The sequence below is a fragment of the Natator depressus genome, chromosome 26 (assembly GCF_965152275.1).
Source record: "Natator depressus isolate rNatDep1 chromosome 26, rNatDep2.hap1, whole genome shotgun sequence".
NCBI classification, from domain to species: domain Eukaryota; kingdom Metazoa; phylum Chordata; order Testudines; family Cheloniidae; genus Natator; species Natator depressus.
In genome coordinates, this window is record NC_134259.1 from 5,414,367 (window position 1) to 5,434,803 (window position 20,437).

The window sequence follows — 20,437 nt, forward strand, 5'->3', positions numbered from 1 at the left end:
TATCAGTTTTAATGCATTTTCAATACATCTTAAAATAAGGGGTGGGGGGGGACACCCTATGTCCTCCTGACTCCAGCTCCCCCATACCCTCCTGCCCTGTGACTCCCTCACCCAGTTCGCCTATACTTGCCTGATCCCCTGCTCCCCCATACCCCAGGACCCCTCCCCCATAGCCCCCTGCTCCCCCATACCCCAGGACCCCTCCCCCAGCTCCCCCATAGTCCCCTGCTCCCCCATACCATCCTGATCTCCAGCTCCCCCATACCCCCCTGACCCTACCCCCAGATCCTCCATGCCCTCCTGACCCCTTCCCCAACCTCCCCCATAGCCCCCTGCTCCCCCATACCCCGTGACCCCTCCCCCAGCTCCCCCATACCCCCCTGGCCCTACCCCCAGATCCTCCATGCCCTCCTGACCCCTTCCCAAGCTCCCCCATACCCCGTGACCCTACCTCCAGATCCCCCCCGACCCCTGCTCCCCCATACCCTCCTGATCCCCACCCCCAGATCCTCCATACCCTCCTGATCTCCTCCCCCAGCTCCCCCATACCCCCCCTGACCCTACCCCCAGATCCTCCATGCCCTCCTGACCCCTTCCCAAGCTCCCCCATACCCCGCGACCCTACCCCCAGATCCCCCCTGACCCCTGCTCCCCCATACCCTCCTGATCCCCACCCCCAGATCCTCCATACCCTCCTGATCCCCTCCCCCAGCTCCCCCATACCCCCCTGGCCCTACCCCCAGATCCTCCATGCCCTCCTGACCCCTTCCCCAAGCTCCCCCATAGCCCCCTGTTCCCCCATACCCTGCGACCCCTCCCCCAGCTCCCCCATACCCCCCTGATCCTACCCCCAGATCCTCCATGCCCTCCTGACCCCTTCCCAAGCTCTCCCATACCCCGCGACCCTACCCCCAGATCCCCCCCGACCCCTGCTCCCCCATACCCTCCTGATCCCCTCCCCCAGCTCCCCCATACCCCCAGATCCTCCATGCCCTCCTGACCCCTTCCCCAAGCTCCCCCATAGCCCCCCGCTCCCCCATACCCCGCGACCCCTCCCCCAGCTCCCCCATACCCTCCTGATCCCCTCCCCCAGCTCCCCCATACCCCCCTGGCCCTACCCCCAGATCCCCCAGCTCCCCCACACCCCCCTGATCCCCACTCCCCTCCCCCCCGCTCCGACCGTTTTGCGCCTGCCCCGCCCCCCGCACCGCCCCATCTCCCCGCTCGCGGGGCCGGGAGGCCTCTCACTCCGCCCCGCCCCGCACAGGCCGCCGGGTCCGCGCTTCCGCCAGCTCGGGCCGGGCCCCCCCGTCGGTGGCCGGGATCCCCCGGCGGGCCGGGCCGGCGCCGCCATGTTCAGCCGCCTGGGCGCCTTCCTGCAGCGGGCGGTGGAGACGGTGGGGGCCGGGCCGGGCGCGCTGCGGCTAGAGCGGGGGGGGCGCGGGGGCGGGGCCCGGGGGGCGGCGGGGAGTGGGGTTCGGTTGCGGTCAGGAGATGGGGGGGCTCCCAGGGGGCTGGGGGGGCCGCCTCCTGGGGTCAGGGTTGGGGGGCGCCCAGGATTGACCCCCCCCAGGTGTCAGGGTCAGGAGATGGGGGGGTTCCCAGGGGGCTGGGGGGGCCGCCTCCTGGGGTCAGGGTTGGGGGGCGCCCGGGATTGACCCCCCCCCCAAGGTGTCAGGGTCAGAAGATGGGGGGGTTCCCAGGGGGTTGGGGGGGCCGCCTCCTGGGGTCAGGGTTGGGGGGTGCCCAGGATTGACCTCCCCAGGTGTCAGGGTCAGAAGATGGGGGGTTCCCAGGGGGTTGGGGGGGCCGCCTCCTGGGGTCAGGGTTGGGGGGCGCCCAGGATTGACCCCCCCCCCCAGGTGTCAGGGTCAGGAGATGGGGGGGTTCCCAGGGGGCTGCCTCCTGGGGTCAGGGTTGGGGGGCGCCCGGGATTGACCCCCCCAAGGTGTCAGGGTCAGGAGATGGGGGGGGCTCCCAGGGAGCTGGCGCCTCCTGGGGTCAGGGTTGGGGGGTGCCCGGGATTGATCCCCCAGGTGTCGTTGAGGGTCAGGGGATGGGGGAGCCTAGAGAATTGGGGCTGGAGGGCAACTCCCGGGGCCAAGGTACTTGGGGGGGGCATCCAGGATGGATCCCCCCAGGTGTCAATGGGGTCCTGAGATGGGGCAGCCAAGGGGACTCGGGGGTCAACCAAGAACCTAGAAATAGGATCTGAGTTGGGCCCCCAAGGGTGTCATTGGGTGTCAGGAGATGAGGCCACAGGGGACTAGGGCTGGGTGCATCCTACTGGGTACCCTCGTTGGGCCCCAAGGTGCTATTGGGTTCAGGAGATTGGTGCTCTGGGGAGGGGGAGAACTGGGGGCTTGGGGCAAGGATGTCCCAGGGGATATGGGGTTCAGGGTCGGGAGAGGGGCCCCATGGCACACTGCTTTGGGGTCTCCTCTCCTGACCCCCATGTCTTTTGGGACGCGGGTTCCCAGGGAGCAGGATGCTAAGAGGATGGGGGGAGGGTCTGAAGTGGGGAGACTCTCCTGTGACCCGGGCCCGTGGGTAGATATGAACAAAGGGCTCTCCAGATCTGCTAACGCCCGTACCCTCCTCTCTGCAGCAGGAGCCCAGCATTGACCTGCTGGAGGCATTCACCGAGCACTGGAAAGGGCTCACTCACTACTACCTAGAGACCACAGGTAGGTGGTGGGCGAGGCTGGGAGTCCGGGCTCCTGCGTTCTATTCCCAGCTCTGGGAAGGAGCGTTGCCTCACTTTTAGGGCGGGGAGTTTGCAAGTTAGGACTTGGGGTTGTCTTCTCAGCTCTGCAAGTTGATGCACTGTGAGCGTTTGGAGAAATCCTTTAACTCTGTGGTGCCTCAGTTTCCCTCGCTGTAAAGGGGAGACAATGAGATATACATGGGCAAGGAGCTGGCGTTTGTTGGGGTTAATTCATTAACATGTACAAAATGCTTTGAGAGCCTTGGCCCAAGAGTAGAGCAAAGTGTTAATGTCTCCATCATCCTCTTCCTGGGGTCAGTGCAGGACGTTCCAGTGAGTGATAATGAAAGGCCTGCTGAATAGCCCATAAAAACCCTATCAGCAGAAATGTTGCCTGCAACCTTAAAATGTCTACCCGCTGTTCTATATATGGCACACAGGTATTGCTTCTTCCCACCATGAGGGCTGGGAGGTCGCGTCCCTGGGCATTTGTAGATATCTGATACTCTGGGCCAGAGCCTTATAACAATCAGTCTCTGTTGCTCAGAGATGCTCTCCCAACATTTTGAGAATGGCTGGACTGCTCCTGCACTAAATGCTATGGCCAGCGTTTCTTATACTTGATATTAAATTGGGTCTGATCTACACAGAGATTTTGCATGAGGTGTTTTTTGTAACTGATACTCTACACTGCTGCAGCCCTCACAGCGCATACAGGTACACTGGCATAACGTGCTTATCCCGGTATAGCTTAGTCCATACTAGTGTAATTGCATCCACACTAGAGGGAGTTGTACTGCTGTACACTTAAAGGCACAGTTATCCTGGTACAGTTGTGGTGTGTTGAGAAGGCCTTAGGCCCCTAACTTTATTTAAATACCTAAATATGGATTTATGAGCTTAACCTTAGACTCCCAAGTCTGAGAAACGTTGACCTTTGTTCTTGGCTAGGCCACTGGTGTTTTTCTATTATAACATTGCTGCTTAGTGTCACTATAGTTAATTGTCCATCAAGGGCTCTATTCTAGGGATGATAATTTTTAAACCAGCGTCCTAGTTGCTTGGGGTGCTGCAGAGATCAATATCAAAGTGAAAATTACAGCTTGGAAGCCAAAGGGGAGGGGTTGGGAGGATATGTTTTAAAGTCACCTCTGCAAAATAGAATTTTCAGATTTTTTTTTTTTTTTTTTTTTAAATACATAGGTTTGGGATGAAATTAATTGTTTTGTTTTTTTTGGTGTGTGTGTGGATTTATACCTATTAACATTTCCCCAAAGTTCAAACTTAGTTTACAAAAGATCTCCAATTGAGAGGCATGATGATTTTTTAAAAAATTGCTTTTGTTAACTTCCTCTGGGTTCTACCAGTCCCCGGGAAGAAAACACCCACTTGTTCTTCTGTTACAGGGAGGGGAAGGTTTTAAATTCACCATTTTGGAGTCTTCCACTGTGTCTTAGAATGTAGAGAAAATCTTTCTAAAAAGGGCACTCCTGTGTGGTGTGGAACAGTGCCCCGGGTCCTGATGCCTGCAGTAGGAATTATGAGTAAAGCATTAGTTTTACCGGATTTTTTTCTTAGTGTTTATGTTTCATTTGGGTCTTGGTTAGTGTAAGGCCTGTGACTGTGCTGCCCCAGGCTCTGATCTCATCAGCTCTTTTGAGCTATGGCCCTAGTCCTGCAAACTGATCTGTTTGGGCATATCCCTGAGCTCACAACTTCACACTGACACAGTAACAAACCAGTTCCCCAGCACAGAGGTGCTGGTTTATAGCTGAGACGTAAAACTGAAGTCCTGGCCACTTGTGGATTTAACAATCCCATGATGCTTTTACAAGTGTAAGGATGTTGGCTCCAGGATCTTGACTAAATTGCTTTGTAGGTAATTACATTCTGACCATCTTCTGTTGGACATGCTTGCTATTCACTTCCTGTCCCAAACTATTATAGCATTGCTGTGTTGTTGTAGCCATGTCGGTTTCAGGATATGCTGTGCACTATTAAAAGAGCTGCCACATTCCATCTCAGAGTTACGGGGGGGGGTGTATGTGAAGATGCTTTGGGTTGGAAGGGCCTGTGTAAGTTTGATAGTCAAATGGAGCTAAAGGCTTAATGCCTGTTTTACCAGGCATGTAGCCTGTTTTGATTGGGATTTGTATATGCCTTCTCTTTAGATGAAAACACCCCAGTCAAGGAGACCGATATCCCCTGGCGCCTGAAACAGATGCTGGACATCCTGGTGTATGAGGAGAAGCAGCATCCAGCCGGAGAGACAGGGCCTTGTTTGGAATACCTGCTGCAGCACAAAATCTTGGAGACCCTCAGCACTCTGGGGAAAGCAGAGGTGTGTACATCGTGTTCCTCCCCCGGTCAGCCATGCACAAGCCCAAGACAAACACCACTCATTGCCCTAGTGGTGGAATTGTGTTTTTAGTTGATTTCAGTGACTACAAAGTCTGACTTGTTCACAGCAAAGAAGTATAATTTTAAGGAACTGAGACCAGGGTAAAATTTTTCAAAGCATATCTGTGATTTAGGAGTCTGAAGTCCCAGTGTCAGAAGCCACTTAGGCTAGACTAGGATTTGGAAGGTGTAAGCAGCCTGTTAGGCACATGGCCTTGTCTGCACTACACAGTTAATATACGTTAGATAACGCCTTTCAAATTCTAGGCTAGACAGCACTTTAGGAGCCTAAATCCCACTGACTTTCAGCGAGACTAAGGCCAGGTCTTCACTAAAAAGTTAGGTTGACCTAGCAACGTTGCTCAGGGGTGTGAAAAATCCATACCCTTGAGTGATGTAGTTAACCCCCAGAGTGGACAGCACTAGGTTGATGGAAGAATTTTTCCATTGACCTAGCCACTGCTTTCTGGGGAGGTGAATTAACTAGAGGGATGGGAGAATCACTCTCATTGCTGTAGTCAGTGTCCACACTGAAGTGTTACTGCGGCTAAGCTGCAGTGATTCTAGTGAAGATCTAACCTAAGGCTTGGTCTACATCTAAAACTTAAGTCAACCTTGCGACATCGCTCAGTGGTGTGAAAAATTCACAACCCTCAAAGACTTCGGTAAGACACCATTAGGCTGAAGAATTTTTCTGATCACCTAGCTACTGCCTCTTGAGGGGTTGGATTTACTTCTGTGCTTCTGGCATTGTAGCAAGTGTCTGCACTAAGCGTGACAGTGACATAGCTGCAGCACTTGTAGTGTAGACATACCCGTAGGCTCCCTAGGCACCTGAATCACTTTTGGAAATGGGACTTGGGCTCCTAAACCACTTAGGCACCTTTTGAAAATTTTCTCCGTATGCTACAACCTTTGCTGATGTGAGCAGTGTTTACTCAGGTGAGTAGTCTCGTGCTCCATGACTGAGGATTGCAGGATCAATCCTTTGATTTGCAGGAAAGAAGTGTTTTTAAAAGGACTTTATCAGAGTAAATATCAAAAACTAAAAGTTATAACCATACTAGCCTGTGTTACTCATAATAACTTGGCTTATTGTGCTATAAATGATCTTTTTTTTTTTTCCCCCAAACAAGGAAACAGTAACTGGAAATATTAGTCTTTATTGTCAGGTTTCAGAGTAGCAGCCGTGTTAGTCTGTATTCGCAAAAAGAAAAGGAGGAGTTGTGGCACCTTAGAGACTAACCAATTTATTTGAGCATAAGCTTTCGTGAGCTACAGCTTTGTTTATAAAAATCAGTTGCACTCAGTACTGTCTACCCTTTATCTCTACGATGATTCATTCTTGCTTGTTTTTTCCATTTCATCATGTTGTAGGACTGATGAATAACAACAAACCTTTTGAAAATGAAAAATAATCTAATTGATTTTTTTCACCATAGGGCAGCTGAGAAGCTTAATTTATTCAAGTGAAGTTCATTAAGCAATATAAATTAATTAATTAATGTTTGTGAAACACTGTGAAAGCCTTAAAATGTACATTAGAAGGGCAAAGCATTATTTACTTCTGCTATTAGGGTATTTTTATGTATTGTGCTGAGCTGGGATAGTGATCTAAGTCTGGTCATTTTCACTGCCGTTTCTAGTCTGTTTTTCAATGCTCAAATGGTTTTTACCAGTGCTGAAGGGAAATATTTACTTCCTAAACCAAACCAGTTTTCGCTTACATTTGGGTTGTGAAAACATGTATTCACACTGCCTTTGGGACTAAGTGTTTGTCTTAACGTTATCCCAGAGCATTCCCTTTAATTTTCTCACAGTTCAGCTGGACTCCAGTTTGTTTCTCTCACACTTTCTTCATGGTTGCTTGAAGCAGGGACAGTGTAGCCATACCAGATTTTCTGATGATAGAAAAGAGATAAAATCAATAATAAACTAAATCTTGTTCTCCACGAGCTTCAAAACCCTCTGTTCTTGGAATTTCCCTGCCCATGTAAACTTGAATACCCTTGTGGCGTTTTAGTCTTCTGCATTAGCTGCAGTATATAGGGTGCGTATGGCTAGATGTTTGCAGCTCTTACCTCTGTCATGTTCCATACATTCGCTATCTATCTGTGGCATAAGGATTGGCTCAGACACTTTGTATCATGTTTCCTGTGGCACTGAAGGGGAATGTTACTTAACTGACAATTTACTTCTCTCTCTCTCTCCTTGCTCTCAGTATCCTCCAGGCATGAGGCAGCAGGTGTTCCTCTTCTTCAGCAGAGTCCTGGGACAGGTGCAGCATCCACTGTTGCACTATCTGAATGTGCACAGGCCTGTTCAGGTGAGTGTGGCTTCTGCTTTCTCTTTGGCTTGTCACAGCTGCTTTCTGAGCTGTCTTACTGCAGGCAATGTAAAGTGTGCTCCTTGCAGCGCTCGTCCTACCTTTCCTCACTTAGTGGTCTGATGGCCTACGTTTCTGATGAGCAATGATGTTAACGTAGACCCCATGGAGGGCTCAGTTCCCCAGTGCATGCACCTGGTGCAATGTTCCCCAGTGCAGAGTGTGTATAAAATATGACCATTCTGATACCCAGTTGATAGTGGTGTAAATCACTATACAGGGTTCAGGGCAATGATGAATACTTTGCTTTAATATTACTTTGCCACAATGTGGGCTATTACCTGCTCTTTTGTATATCAGTGTCTGTATGACTGATACGGGCACACATTCCTGGGGAGTGTGCCCAACAGCCTCTAGTGAGGAGGGAAGAATGCCCATCCCCAATGCCAGCAAACCCCTTTCAGCACTGTTTAAGCTCAGTTCTACCACCTCTTCTATTACTGTGAAGGCTGACCCCGCCCTGTGTCCTTCCACAGAAGCTCCTTCAGTTCGGCAGTGATGCGCTAGGCTCTGCTAGTGAGAAGGAAGAAGTACAGTTTGCTGCTGTTCTGTGTGCAAAGATCAAGCAGGATCCTGCTCTGCTCACGTACATTCTGGAGGTAAGGAGCCCTCATTGGCACCTGCATGCCATCTCTTGCTTACAGCAAGGTATTGGCCACTGCTGGAGGCAGGCTTCAGGGACCAATGGGCTGATCTGCTAGGGTATGATTGCACGATTGTCTGAATAATGGGATTTCCACAGGGTAGCAAGCAGACAAATCTCACCTCCATATATCACGGACATTGCCCCAGTGCTGCATGCCCAGTGATGATGCTGAGCTCCTCCACAGCTGAAATCTTGCTGGCTTCTTTAAAATTAGGAAAAATGTCTAATCCAGTGCTGGTGGTGACCTGGATTGTTTCCATTTGACAGCTGTTTGGGGGGCCCTGGGTGAAGCGAGTCAATCTCAGTCCAGTTCCCAGTGAGCTGATGTTCCTGCCACGAAAATAGCCATTGTGGTTGCCACTAATTGGCCCCTTGATTGGTAGTCTTAACAAAGAGACCAGGGGACGTGGAGGCTCGGCACCCCTTTCCCTGGTGCAGGGGGCGGAGAAGGGGGATCCATCTCTCCCAGACGGCTTGATGGGATGTGTGAAGCTTGCTTTGTCACCGCTGTACCTGTTCTGTGACTAAAGGCTTCATTCTCCAGGATCATTGATCAGGCAGTTTAGAGCGGAGGACTAGGATCTGGGATTCCTGGACTCTCTCCTTAGCACCACCCCTGACCTGCTGTGTGACCTTAAACATATCTCTTCACCTCTCTGAGCTCCCCCATCTGTGGAATGGGGATAATATTTACTTCCGTACAGCACATCGGGGAGTTGTGAAGATTAATGTTTGCAAAGGGTTCTGAGATCCTCCGTTAAAACGTGCTGTGTTGTTTTATTATCTGCTTAGCTGAGCATTTCTAGGTGTTTTTGCAGTATATACGTACCTCGGTATGTTCGGGTACATATTGCACCTATCTAGCTTTCTTAGTATTCGCTGTCTGTACCTGGGATCAGACCCATTTGTGTCAATGCTGGAAGCACTATTGCAATGATGCTAACTGCTCTCTCTCTCCTGTTTCTTTATTCTCAAGGGCAAGAATCTTCTAACTGGGAGCCCACAGGGAGATGCCGGCAGCAGCCAGGAAGAGAGCTTGGCTACCAACGGGGCCCTGACTGCATCTCCTGAGCCAGACAGAGAGAGCTCTGTGGGTGATGCACCCTGCGCTAGCCTGGCAGGAAAACCACAGAATTCTGTCTCCAGCTCCTCCCCTCTGAGAAAGGAAAACAATCTGATCACTTCCTTAATCAACTTGTGCAAGAGCCAGGTACCGACATGGGGCAGGGGACAGCAGAGGGGTGCCAGGCAGCGAGTAGGGAATGATCCTGCCTGTCAGTGGGATAGAGCAGGTTAGCGTCAACCTTGGTGTTCCATTCACCCGTGAGCTGGGGAGGGGAATAGACAGGGTTGGTGCTGTAGTAACACCTCTCTCTCTCTCTCTCTCTCTCTCTCTCTCTCTCTCTCTCTCTCTCTGGCAGAAGAGCAGGGTTGCACTAAAAGCTCAGGAAAACCTGCTGCTTCTCATGAGTGTCGCTCAGCAGGCAGCTGCCACGTACCTGGTACAGAACAGCGCCCTGTGCTGTCTGGTGACTGATCACCTATGTGACCTGTACAATGCCGTCCCTACTTCAGCCGATCCTGCAGATATCCTCTCCCTAGAGAGAGTCAGCTGGAGGTAGGACGTTGATGGGTCTGTAGGAAGATAATGAGAGCCTGGGGTAAATCCATTCCCAGCCTCACCACAAGGGAATGACCCTACCAGCTTTCACTCCTGGGCTTCTCCCTGGAAGTATTGGGCCCAGAGAAGACTAGTGAGATCTGTTCTGCAGGGGCTGCACCCAGGCTCCCCTGGACCTTGGCAGGATTGAGCACCTCGCAGGCATGGGTACATAGTAAGGCCTGCTAGGCTGTGGTATCATCTCCAAGGGGGACTACGGGATGGCTCAAGCTGGGTAAGTCCCTGGAGAATAGCGACAGTGTGGTGTCTGCCCTGGCTCAGGGGGTACAGTCTAGCAGAGGTCCTCCACCTCTTCCCTACAGGGACCCCCTTCCCACTTAGCAATATGGGAAGAGGAGGGTGGTCACCACTACCACCCCGGGTGAGTCATGATCCCAGATGAGAGCTGCTGGCCTTGTTGCTCTCTCAGGTGTTTTCCATCTCTGGTGTTCTATGCTGTATGGACCAAGTGAGGATGTTGAGAGAACCAGCAGCTTCCTTCACTGCTGTCACTCCAGAGAAGAGGCCTCCCTCCCCCCCCAAACATACTGTAGCCCTTGGATGATGCTTTGGAGTTGATTCCTACAATGTCCTTCACCCCCTTTGATCTCTTTGCAGGTTGCAGAATAACTCTGCCGATGAGGCCTCCTTCCCAGGAAAGGGGAGCCTGGATGCTTTCTTTAGCTGGTTAGATTACTGTGATCACCTCATGAGAGAGGTCCACCCGGTAAGAAATAAGTGACTCCTCCCTATTGCTTATTGTCTTAGATGAGCATTCCCATCTCCTCTGCCCCAGAGGGTGCAAGTCTCTCTCTCTCGAAAGACAAATACACATTTACATATGTGGGAAGCCTGATATTTAAGGAATCCTAACTGGAAGTCTTAGCCCAACCTTAGATGCAGTTTTAGGCACCTCCAAAGAGCCACTGATTTACAAGAGTGGATTGGAAACTGGCTGAGTTACACTTGTCCCACCTACAGCTAAACATTTTGTGCCCTTTACCAGATGAGCTGCTGGCAGTGGAGTTAGACTGCTGCAGCGTAAGGCAGCCTCACTCATATCTCTGCTAGAACTCAGGCCAGGCCACCTGTTTTCTTCCTGTATTTGGTAGACAGCCTCATTAGGCCACTACTAATGGACTTATGAGCCATGGATGTGATAGTAGATGAGCCTTTGGGAACCAAACTGTGTCTTGTCTTGACTTATGGCTAAAATTCTCCTTGGAGAAGACAACCTATGGTGCCTTTTTGAGATCCACCAACTTCAGTGGCTCCTGGACTATTACATCCTGACTTTTGTGGCTTGGATTTTGGGTTTGCCACGTGTCCTTAAATGTTAGGGCAGCCTCAATTTCATCAGGCCTGTCTGAGAGTCCAGCTTGCCACACAGCTGAAGATCTCTGTGAAACTGCATCAGAGTACGATGATATTGCAATCCTTGTGTGATATTGTGAAAATCACCGTGATGCATCGTTGCCACACGTAGCTGCAAGATGACAACATGCACTTGCTAAGGTCACAACAGGATTATTTTGTCCGTATGGGGACATGTTAAAAAGTGGGAGCCTTCCTGCATGACCCCAGTCTAGTGGTTTGTGGTTGAACCCATTTAAGAAGACCCCAGCATGTTCTGTCTCCATCTTCTAGCTACCAGGAAATGCTTTCCTTTAATAGGAGTGCCTGGGTCACTTGGCTCCAGAGTCTCTGTGTGTGCAAGAACCACACAGCATCTGTCAGCCCTGGCCAAGGAGTGACGTGGCAGTCGCTCCCCATGTATGTCAGTGACCCCACCACGCTGAGAGAAACTTTAAGGAGCAGCAGAGTCTCTGCTCTTGTCATGCAGGAAGGAACTAGGGGAGTCGTGGGAATACCAGGCAACTGGTAGCTCGTTACTGACTCTTCATTTGTGACCATCAGGTAGTTGCAGATGCTGTAACAGAGGCCATTGGTGAAAAGCTCTTCCAGGGGATTCTGCAGCCACAGCTCTTGCAGATGTGAGTACGTGTGTCACACAGGCTGAGGGGCCAACTGGCTGTTCACCAGCTTCCTGTGTAAACTGGGTTTGGGGGGATGTCCATGGTGTGAGGCTGAGCTGGTCTGGCACCCACACCAGGCATGAGAGGAAGGGAAGTGGGTTAGTCTTGTGGTGAAAGTAGGGATTGGGGAGTCTGGGCCTCTGGGTTCGGTTTCTGGCTATGGCAGCAGCTGGTGTTAAACGAGTCACTGCTTTGGTGCCTCAGTTTCCCCATCTGTAGAATGGAGTTCATGCTGCATTCGGGCTTGTGAGGCTTAAATAATTCCCATTGGAAAAGTTCTTTATGATCCTGGGATGGCAGGTGTGGTAGATCAGAAGGGTGCATAGCACTCCTGCGAGGAGGCAGCTCCCCAGCCACGTGCATCCCTTTCAAACTTTTGTGGAAGTTAGTCTGTCTTTTTAAAAAAAAAAAAAAAAAAAATCCTCTTCCTACACTTTAGTGTAAAAGCCAAACGCTTGCCGGCATAATGGAACATTCCACTGGCGGGATTCTAACCTTGTCTGCAAGCTGGGGAATTTGAGTCTGGGAAGCAGAGGAAGTTCAATAGAGGGAAAGGCAGGAACATCTGAGTGTGCGGGTGTAAAATAAAATGGATTTAGGGAAGAATCAGATCTCCTCTGTCGCAGGGAGTGTTTTTGGCACAGTTTTCTAATGCCTTTAGCTGTCATTTGAAGCGGTGTGCCTTATTTTGTCCACGCTAAGAGAGGGAAGTGCTGAGGCCAGTGGTTGGTTCTAAGCCTTCTCCTGCAGCTCACAGAGCTGGTGTGCTGCTCAGGGCCCTCCACAGGCAGGAGCAGAGCTGGCCCCTGACAAGATGGAGTTTCACACTTGGCTCTGCATTTCCAGGCCTTCGGTATTATTTTGGACTCTTTTCTGTCCCTGCATAGTAAACTCCCACACTCATTACACCTGAACTGCCCAGTCTAGCCTCTGGCTTTGGTATTTCCTTGACCCACTTCATACACCCTCCAGCTGCTGCAGTTGCCCATGCGTATTTCTAAAGAGAGACTTTCTCCTTGTGAGCTGGAGTAGGTGGCTTTCCAGATATCACTCTGCATTATTTTCACATTGCTCTTAGTGTCCCAGAGGCAGTGACATCTTAGGGTCTGAGCAAAGCGCGGAGTCCTGGGTTCTGTTCCCAGCTCTGTCATTTCCTGTCTCCATGCCTCGGTCTCCCCATCCATCAATGGGGACAGTGCTACCGGCCCACCATGGGGCGGGGTATAGAGCTTTATTTGTAAAGTCCCTAGAGGTTCTTGGGTGGAGATGTTATCTTTAGAGCACACAGTTCACTGTGCTGCATGTGTGCTCCGAGCAGCTGCATGGAGATGAGCAGCAGTAATTACTTTCCCTCTGCCATTATTTGACAGGTCTGAACTTGGCATCCTCACCTCTACTGCAATGCTGACAGCCATGGTGAGGCAGATCAGTGCTCCTGTCCTGCTCCGGGAACTGGTGACATTCCTGCTGGGCACAGAGAGGCAGCCAGAAGCCATCACTGACTCTGCACAGCAGCACCTCCTACGCTCTCAGCTGATAGAGCACTGCAACCACCTGTCTGATGAGGTGAGGCTGTGTCTGCATGCAGAGCTGCCACCCGCAGTCTCCCATGGTTCTGCCCCCTCCCCTCCTTTTCCCGTGGGACCCCAGACTCAGCTCTCATTAGCTAAACTCCCTCTTGGAATTTCAAGGGGGGACCATGTCCAGACCTAAGGCCCTGCTCCCTTGAGATCATTAGTGATGCTGTGGCACCTTGGTAGGAGTTGAGGTGTCCTGCCTTAGTTCCAGGCCAGGTTATTGTATTCAGTCTCCTTAAATTCCCCAGGCAGTTTGTCAGATACAGGATTTTTCACTCTCGGTCCTGAGCAGTCAGGCAGTGTTGCTGTGTGATGGCTTTGGGATATTAATATCAGTATCTGTCATCTAGAAAGATCCCAAACCACTTCAAACACTCTGGATTTACTGCACCCGTGGAATGCAGCCACCTCTGGGGTGCAGCACCCCTGCACATTGCATGCTGTACAACAGTAGAATGCTGGGGCAAACCCCTGCTCCTGTCAGCCATGCTATGAAATCTTTAATGTCCTCACCCAGCAGACAGGATCCCTTGTTTTTAAGGTCTCCTCTGAAAGACCCTCCCCCAGCTAACTGCATGGGAACTCCATGTATCAACCCTGGAAGGGATTATGATCTGAAATGGCCCTGCAGGGAGTGCTGGGATAAAATGGTAGTGGTGGCTACGTTTTAGTGGTGAATGCTTTTCAGGGGAGTTTTAAAGACCAGTCCCACAACTGACCCCTGGTTCTGTCCCTGTAGATCAGCCTCACTACCCTGAGGCTGTTTGAGGAGCTGCTCCGGAAACCCCATGAGCACATTGTGTACAGCCTTGTGCTGAGAAACCTGGAGGAGCGGAGCTACATCCTGCGCAGCCAGCCAGGGCAGGAGGAGCGGAGCACCCATGAGCAGGACCATTGCGAGGACACACTGTAAGTGGACAGAAGTGGGAAGCGCAGAACCTGGTGGGCACAAGCTGGGGCTGCAATGTAATGCCTGTTCCTGGCCTTGCAGGGAGCTGGAGGAAGATCCCTATTTCACCGATGAATTTCCAGGTATAGGCTTCCGGACATGTAAAAAGCCAATGCCATCCTCCCCCCGGGGGCCTGCCAGGCCTAATGAGAAGACAGACGTGAATGAGATTGTTCTCAGGTAGGGCTGCGTGAGCTAAGAATCACGAATGATAGACCATGCACTGAATGTCCAGCACATATTTGCCTCTTTGCCTCCCCTCCACAGGCTAGCTCACGGCTTCGGTCCAGCCAGAAGGGTGGGGTGGCTTTGGGTAACCCAGATGCATGAAGGGCAAGGTAGAGAAGAACTCAGTGCAATTCCACAGCCGCTCTGGGAGCCCCTGCTCCAGCAAGGGCTCTGTGGACTGGTAAGCTCCCTGCTCCAGGGAACATGCCTGGGCTGGGAGGTCTGGTAGTTAATTTCAGGAACACCTTATTTTGCTGTTTGGAATGAAAGCAAGTTCAAAAATACCCAAACTTCTGAAAAACCCAACTCCCTGAGTTTTGGTCAGCTTGCATCCTGCCCTACCCAGAAGCCTTCCATAACAGGCTAGACCCTTTCCCATATTGGTAGCCATGACGGGCCGCATCCAACCCTCTGGCTCACGTAAATTGGGCTATTACTTTGAACTGCAAAGGAAGACCCCACACATGCTCGTTGTTGGGCATCCCATCTACGGACAGTGTTTTTCTGGTACATTGTTACCAGGAGACCAGCCCTAGAGCTTTCACTAGCCTAAAGCTAATGGGCATTGGCTATCCAGCCCCTCTAGAAAGCTCGGAACATCGTACCTAGCCTGCGGCTGGGTAGCTTCAGGACCAGCAGTAACACGGGGTATGCTGGTGCCTGCTGTAAGGCACAGGCTAAGTGCCTTACTGGGGAGACCACATTAGGAGCTGGGATATCAGTCCCAGTAGGCCAGGCACATTCTGCATCTGCTACACTCGCCCCGCCCCAGGCCTGGGCAACATCAGCCTAGGGAGAGATTTGCGTTGAGTACCAGCTCCTGTTGGCTTCTCTCTTTCAGCTTCCTGGGCCTTGTTCCTGATGAAGCAAAGACCTCCTCCTACCTGGAGGAGGCAGGATATGACACCTATGTGCACGATGCCTTAAGGCTGGTAGGTCATTGATGGGGGCCCCGTGCCCCCTAAATTCTCTGCTGCTCCCACCCCCCATCAGGACTATTCTACCTGCCACACACAGCACTCACTTTGCCCTCCTGTTTGTGCCAGACCTGGCTGAGATTGGGCATACCCACTGCTCAGACAGGGTCGCCAGTAGGGTTCAAAGTCTCTTTTCCCTCTCAGCCTGGGATTCCCTGTCCCATTCCAAGTGGAGATATAATGCCTTTGATCTTTAACAGTGCCAGCTCTATTGCCAGAGCACCTGTGTCCGCCTCCCACACCCAGCCTAGTTTTAGAGTTAAGAGTACATTTGAAGTCTGCTCAGAATTTCAGAGAGCACTTTGTCCTCCCTCATGCTGCTTGTGTCAGTTTCAGGAATGCTCCGCTAACATATCCTCATGGCACTGGCCTCAGGCACCAAAACCTCTGGAGCCCTGTGACCCACAAGCAGCATTTTATGAGGGCCACTTCCTGAAGGTGCTGTTTGACCGTATGACACGGATCCTGGATCAGGTAAGGTGAAAACTGCAGCCTTGTTTTGAGCCCAGGAAATCTTAGTCCTAGCCTGTCCTCGCTAGGAGCTGGAGTGCCAGCACTCTCTGCTGGAGGCAGGGCTTCCTCTGTGGGGTAACCAGTGAGCATCTAGCCATTCTGTAGGATACAAAGGTATCAGCTAGTGACCACAACACAGGACTGCGATCCTTGATCCGCCCCCCAGGCTTCGGCCAAGTCGATGGGGAAATGCAACTATTGAATTGAAGCTGAGCCTCAGCAGTGTTCAGCTTTGTAGACCCTGCCGGTGACCTGCAAAAGCAGATCGGTGCCCCCAGGAGCACCGGTCACCATCAAATTAGGCCCTGATCCTGATTAGGGTTTGTGGGTGCTCCTGTAATACCAGAGATCTGCCTCACTGGAAGGTAGTTTCAGGCTCTTATTTTCCTATTTCTAAATGAATGAGAGGGACATGAGGTTGCAAGCTGGCAGCCTCCACCCCAAACCCTGCTTCACCTCCAGCATTTATAATAGTGTTAAATATATAAAAAAATGGTTTTAATTTACAAGGGGGCGGGGGGAAGGTCACACTCAGAGGCTTGCTGTGGGAAAGGGGTCATCAATACAAAAGTTTGAGAACCACTGCCTCTGGGAAGGCCCTTCAAGGGAGCGATCTCATATTTTGTCTATGTTCTGCAGCCCTACGGACTGAACCTACAAATGACATCAGTGCTGTCCCGCCTGGCCCTCTTCCCGCACCCACACCTCCATGAATACCTCCTGGACCCCTACCTGAACCTTGCTCCTGGCTGCAGGACACTCTTCTCTGTACTCATCAGGGTAACTTCTCCCCATGCCAAGTCCTTGATGGGGCATAGGGGTTCATGTAGACGTTAGTGTGCAACATGGGGGGAGGGAGATAACTGCAAAAATAAGCCCCTTACCCTTGCGTGAAGCTGCCAACACCTGTAGGCTGAGTGGGTCCAGAGCAGAGTCCTGGACTCAGGGAAAGGATGTATGTATGGAGTGCTCTGAACCCAGAGCTGTGGGGGCACCTCTCCACCTGCAGGGAGCTAATTCTCACCTTCTCCCTAGGTGATTGGAGATCTGATGCAGAGAATCCAGCGGGTGTCTCAGTTCTCAGCCAAGCTGCTGCTGGTCCGGAGACAGTTAATGGGGCTGGTCCCCGAAGAGCAGTAAGTGCTTGTATTTGTCTTGGGGTACCATCAACTGGTGCCCTGCAGCGTGTGTAACAAAGTATCTGTCTTAGCAGACATTAAGCCTCAGGGATATGATAGCCCTCTAATGCCAAGGAAACTCCCCTCATCTCAGCACAGGGCCCCACTCCAGTGTGCTTGATACATTTGGTTGGCAGGGAACTAAGTATGAGCAGTCTCAGGGTTTTTTGGTAACACTCCTGCCCCGTGCTAAGCTTTCTGAGATGGGCTGGGGCACTGGCTCCCACCCTTCCCCTTCTGCATGGGGTGGTGGAACATTCTGCACTCCAGGCAAGGGAGCTAGCTTCTCCCTTCTCCCACCTGTGCAGAGCACTCAGCATTTGCTTTGGTTCCCTTGTAGGATGGATCACATGACCCTCTTCCAGGGAGTGGTGGTGCTGGAGGAGTTTTGTAAGGAACTGGCAGCTATTGCCTTTGTGAAGTTCCCCCCTGAGGGCCCTGCGTGAGCCCAGCCTCCAGCTCTCCTCACCTGCTTCCTGGAGAGAAGATCCAAGTGCAATGCCAGCAGGCACTGCTGGAATGGGGAGATGAGTGCTCCATGGCTCAGGGGAAGGTAGCACCACTCCCCATCCGCCTTAGCTGAGACCTTCCTGTATCACTGGCCTCCAGAGAACATCTGACTCCCCCCTGTGCACAGCTTACCACACTTAAACTATCAACCAGCCCCTCTCCACAGAGCAGCAGGGAACCAGGACTCTGCAGCATTGCAACAGAGGGCGACTCCTCCAGACAGCCTCAACATCTCACTCAGGTTTGATGCTTCTCTTTCTGGGGGAAAGGGACTCTGCTTCCTACCTTACAAAACCAATGGTTTGCTCAAGTCATTGGTGGAAAGAACCTGCTCAGTGTTCAACTCTCAAAGCTGGCTGGGAAAGCACGACTAGGTGCATTGAGAGCCCTCCACCATTTCTATCTTCTGCCTCTTAGGATCAGAGTGATCAGCACCTACAATCCATGCTGCAAGATTTTTATAGCTCCTCTTCCAAGTGCCTAGGGCTAGCACGAGGGAAAGAGATCAGGGCAGTGTCTAAAGCCCTGTGGAATAGAGAGATCTACATAGGGCCCATTACAGTAGGAGTGCACTGCTCTGGTGTCCTGGCAGTGGGCCCAGAATAAACTTCTTGGTAACTGTAGGTGAAGGAAGGATCCAGCACATTGCAAAAGTGGGTGCTAAATCAAACCACCACCCCACTACAGAGGCCTACTGGCCTTGTTTCTGGAAGGGTAGATTCCCAGGTGGAATCCATCCAGCCTCCTCCATGTAATGAACACAGGGACAGACAAGGGAGCCAACCCCAGCTTTCCAAGACTCTTCTTCAGGCCTTTAATCAAAGTGCAATGTCTCCAGCTGGTGCTGTGCTGGACCTGGAAGCCTGCAGTCAGACTCCAGCCATGGCACTTACAACACCTTGCTGGGCGGGTGGCCAGCCTCGCTCCCAGACCTTCCCTCTTCCCCTGCAGTCCAAAAGGGATGCTGGGTTTTTTGGGGTAAAAAGCATGTTCCCAACCCCAGCTGTAAGAGAGGGATAAAGAAGTGACTGGACCTACCTCCCAGACAGGTCCTGAGGCTTACTCCATTGGTTTTCACATGTTTGGGGATCCTGAGCAAAGCAAGGCAGGCACGATTAGTGTGACAGACGAGTCCCACTGGGCCCTATGCGCTGCTGTCAGGGGGCTTTCTGTTAAACAAGCTTTCATTTAGTCTGATGCTCTTGCTCGATAGCGACGGGGGCCCTGGGGCAAGGAGGAAAAGTTCATTCTGACTTTGAACTGGCTCCAGTTGATGCTTTCCATATGCTCTGACAAGAGCCACTGTGGGTCTGCCAGGCAGCCGAGACATGAAAGGTTGCTCCTTGTCCTCAGCAAACCTTTGGAGGCAGCGCTGCGTTCCATCACGCTTACAGCGCCTCGGCTCTGGCTGATCAGAAAATGGGACAGCAGCCCTCAGGCAGGTGCGGCTCTGCCCTGTCTTCCTGGAGGTGGGAAGGCACTTTGCTTTAGTTCAGCAGGACTGAGAGTGAAGCAAAGCCTTGCAAAGCAACCTGCCCCGTTGTGAAAGGAAACTCAGAGCTACCTCTAGAGAGCAGGAGGCTTCCCTCACAGATCCTGGAGAACAGCCCCTTAAGAAGCCAGGAGGGCTGGAGCCCAGCATCAGCTGAGTTCTCACACTTCCCCGGTGTTTCCCTATAATGGGCCAGATTCTTACCTGATGTCAGGCTTCATAGACCTACACCAGCTGAGGATCTCGCCCACTGCTTTCCTGGGTAGCAAGGATGAATTCGTAAAGTGCTATGGGAATGAAGTTAGCAATAGTCTTTTTATACCAGCAATACTACCCCATTTAACAGGGCTGTGTCTCTACTCATAGATATTCACACACCCTGCAGAATCCCAGCATCTCCCTCTCTTCCCTTTGTGCACTTTGGAATGTAACAAACACTTCATCACAATGCAGCGAAAGGTCTCTGGTAACTAGAGCTGTCAGCCAACAAGAGAAGATACAAATTACTGTATTTGGGCAGTGCCTAGTACAATGGGGCCCCACTCTTGGGTGATCCCTAGGCACTACCATAATACATCTGATTAATAACATGCTGTCGGGGCAGCTTGTAAGCCTGGCAAATCTCACCCCAATTGGGTTCTTGACATTGGTATTAAGTGCAGGGTGGCTGCTTAGGGGCACTATTTAATGTTACTGAGGAAGACAGATCCTTGCCTGATAGAGCTTAACAGAAAAAGCTGTTTGTCCTAGAAAATCAGGAGATCATTGGCCTTCAAAGACATTAAGTGATGCAGTATAGCCAAATATGCTATAAGAATTATCTTGTATTGCCTCTTATCAACCATGCACAAAGGTGTGTAGAGCTGGCTGCTTGGTAAATCTGGGTTTGGTGTTATATTTATGGCAACTGCATGTGGTAAGTGGGTACAATGAACTGGCAAATGTTACAGTACCACCTTTTCAGAACTATGCACTTTTAAACGTATGGTGTGTAACACAACCAACTGTAAAATGTGTGCCGTTTGTCTGTACATATGTACCATGTACAAGTAACTTAATTCCTCCTGTGGCAATAAAGTGATGTCTTGATAAACTTGAATCATTGGGCTCCTTTTCCCTTTACAAACCTCTCCTAGCACAATTACAGATCATTCTTTTCCAGCTGCACCATATCTTTT

The 20,437-nt window shown here is 51.4% G+C and overlaps 1 protein-coding gene and 1 long non-coding RNA gene across 5 annotated transcripts; one reads left to right on the top strand and one right to left on the bottom strand.

The window, feature by feature from the left end:
* The first annotated feature begins 1,269 nt into the window (after positions 1 to 1,269).
* FHIP2B (FHF complex subunit HOOK interacting protein 2B) lies at positions 1,270 to 20,334 on the top strand. 4 transcript variants are annotated; one of them, XM_074940260.1, is made up of 17 exons: positions 1,270 to 1,397; positions 2,609 to 2,687; positions 4,879 to 5,048; positions 7,329 to 7,433; positions 7,970 to 8,092; positions 9,116 to 9,349; positions 9,561 to 9,757; positions 10,418 to 10,526; positions 11,717 to 11,793; positions 13,206 to 13,401; positions 14,152 to 14,321; positions 14,404 to 14,541; positions 15,431 to 15,521; positions 15,903 to 16,040; positions 16,719 to 16,859; positions 17,115 to 17,215; positions 17,598 to 20,334. In XM_074940260.1, exons 1-17 carry the CDS (start codon positions 1,353 to 1,355, stop codon positions 17,701 to 17,703), a joined length of 2,220 nt encoding a protein of 739 aa, XP_074796361.1. In that variant the 5' UTR covers positions 1,270 to 1,352; the 3' UTR covers positions 17,704 to 20,334. The 4 variants fall into 4 exon arrangements, with proteins under 4 accessions (XP_074796361.1, XP_074796359.1, XP_074796362.1 ...); XM_074940258.1 differs by having other exon boundaries at positions 15,897 to 16,040; positions 17,598 to 20,333; XM_074940259.1 differs by having other exon boundaries at positions 1,338 to 1,397; positions 2,612 to 2,687; positions 15,897 to 16,040; positions 17,598 to 20,333.
* LOC141978274 (uncharacterized) lies at positions 6,226 to 19,593 on the bottom strand. Its single transcript, XR_012636361.1, has 4 exons — positions 18,806 to 19,593; positions 17,104 to 17,257; positions 9,639 to 9,774; positions 6,226 to 7,008 (listed from the first exon to the last, which is right to left on the bottom strand). It is a non-coding gene; the product is annotated as an uncharacterized LOC141978274 (long non-coding RNA).
* Positions 20,335 to 20,437: the final 103 nt, after the last annotated feature.

What these genes read in the sequence shown, in the direction of transcription:
- FHIP2B (XM_074940258.1), top strand. Translation starts at nt 1,353, where the DNA reads ATGTTCAGCCGCCTGGGCGCCTTCCTGCAGCGGGCGGTGGAGACG. An exon ending in CTACTACCTAGAGACCACAG is followed by an intron (nt 2,688 to 4,878) that starts GTAGGTGGTGGG and finishes CCTTCTCTTTAG; the next exon opens with ATGAAAACACCCCAGTCAAG. An exon ending in GCACTCTGGGGAAAGCAGAG is followed by an intron (nt 5,049 to 7,328) that starts GTGTGTACATCG and finishes CCTTGCTCTCAG; the next exon opens with TATCCTCCAGGCATGAGGCA.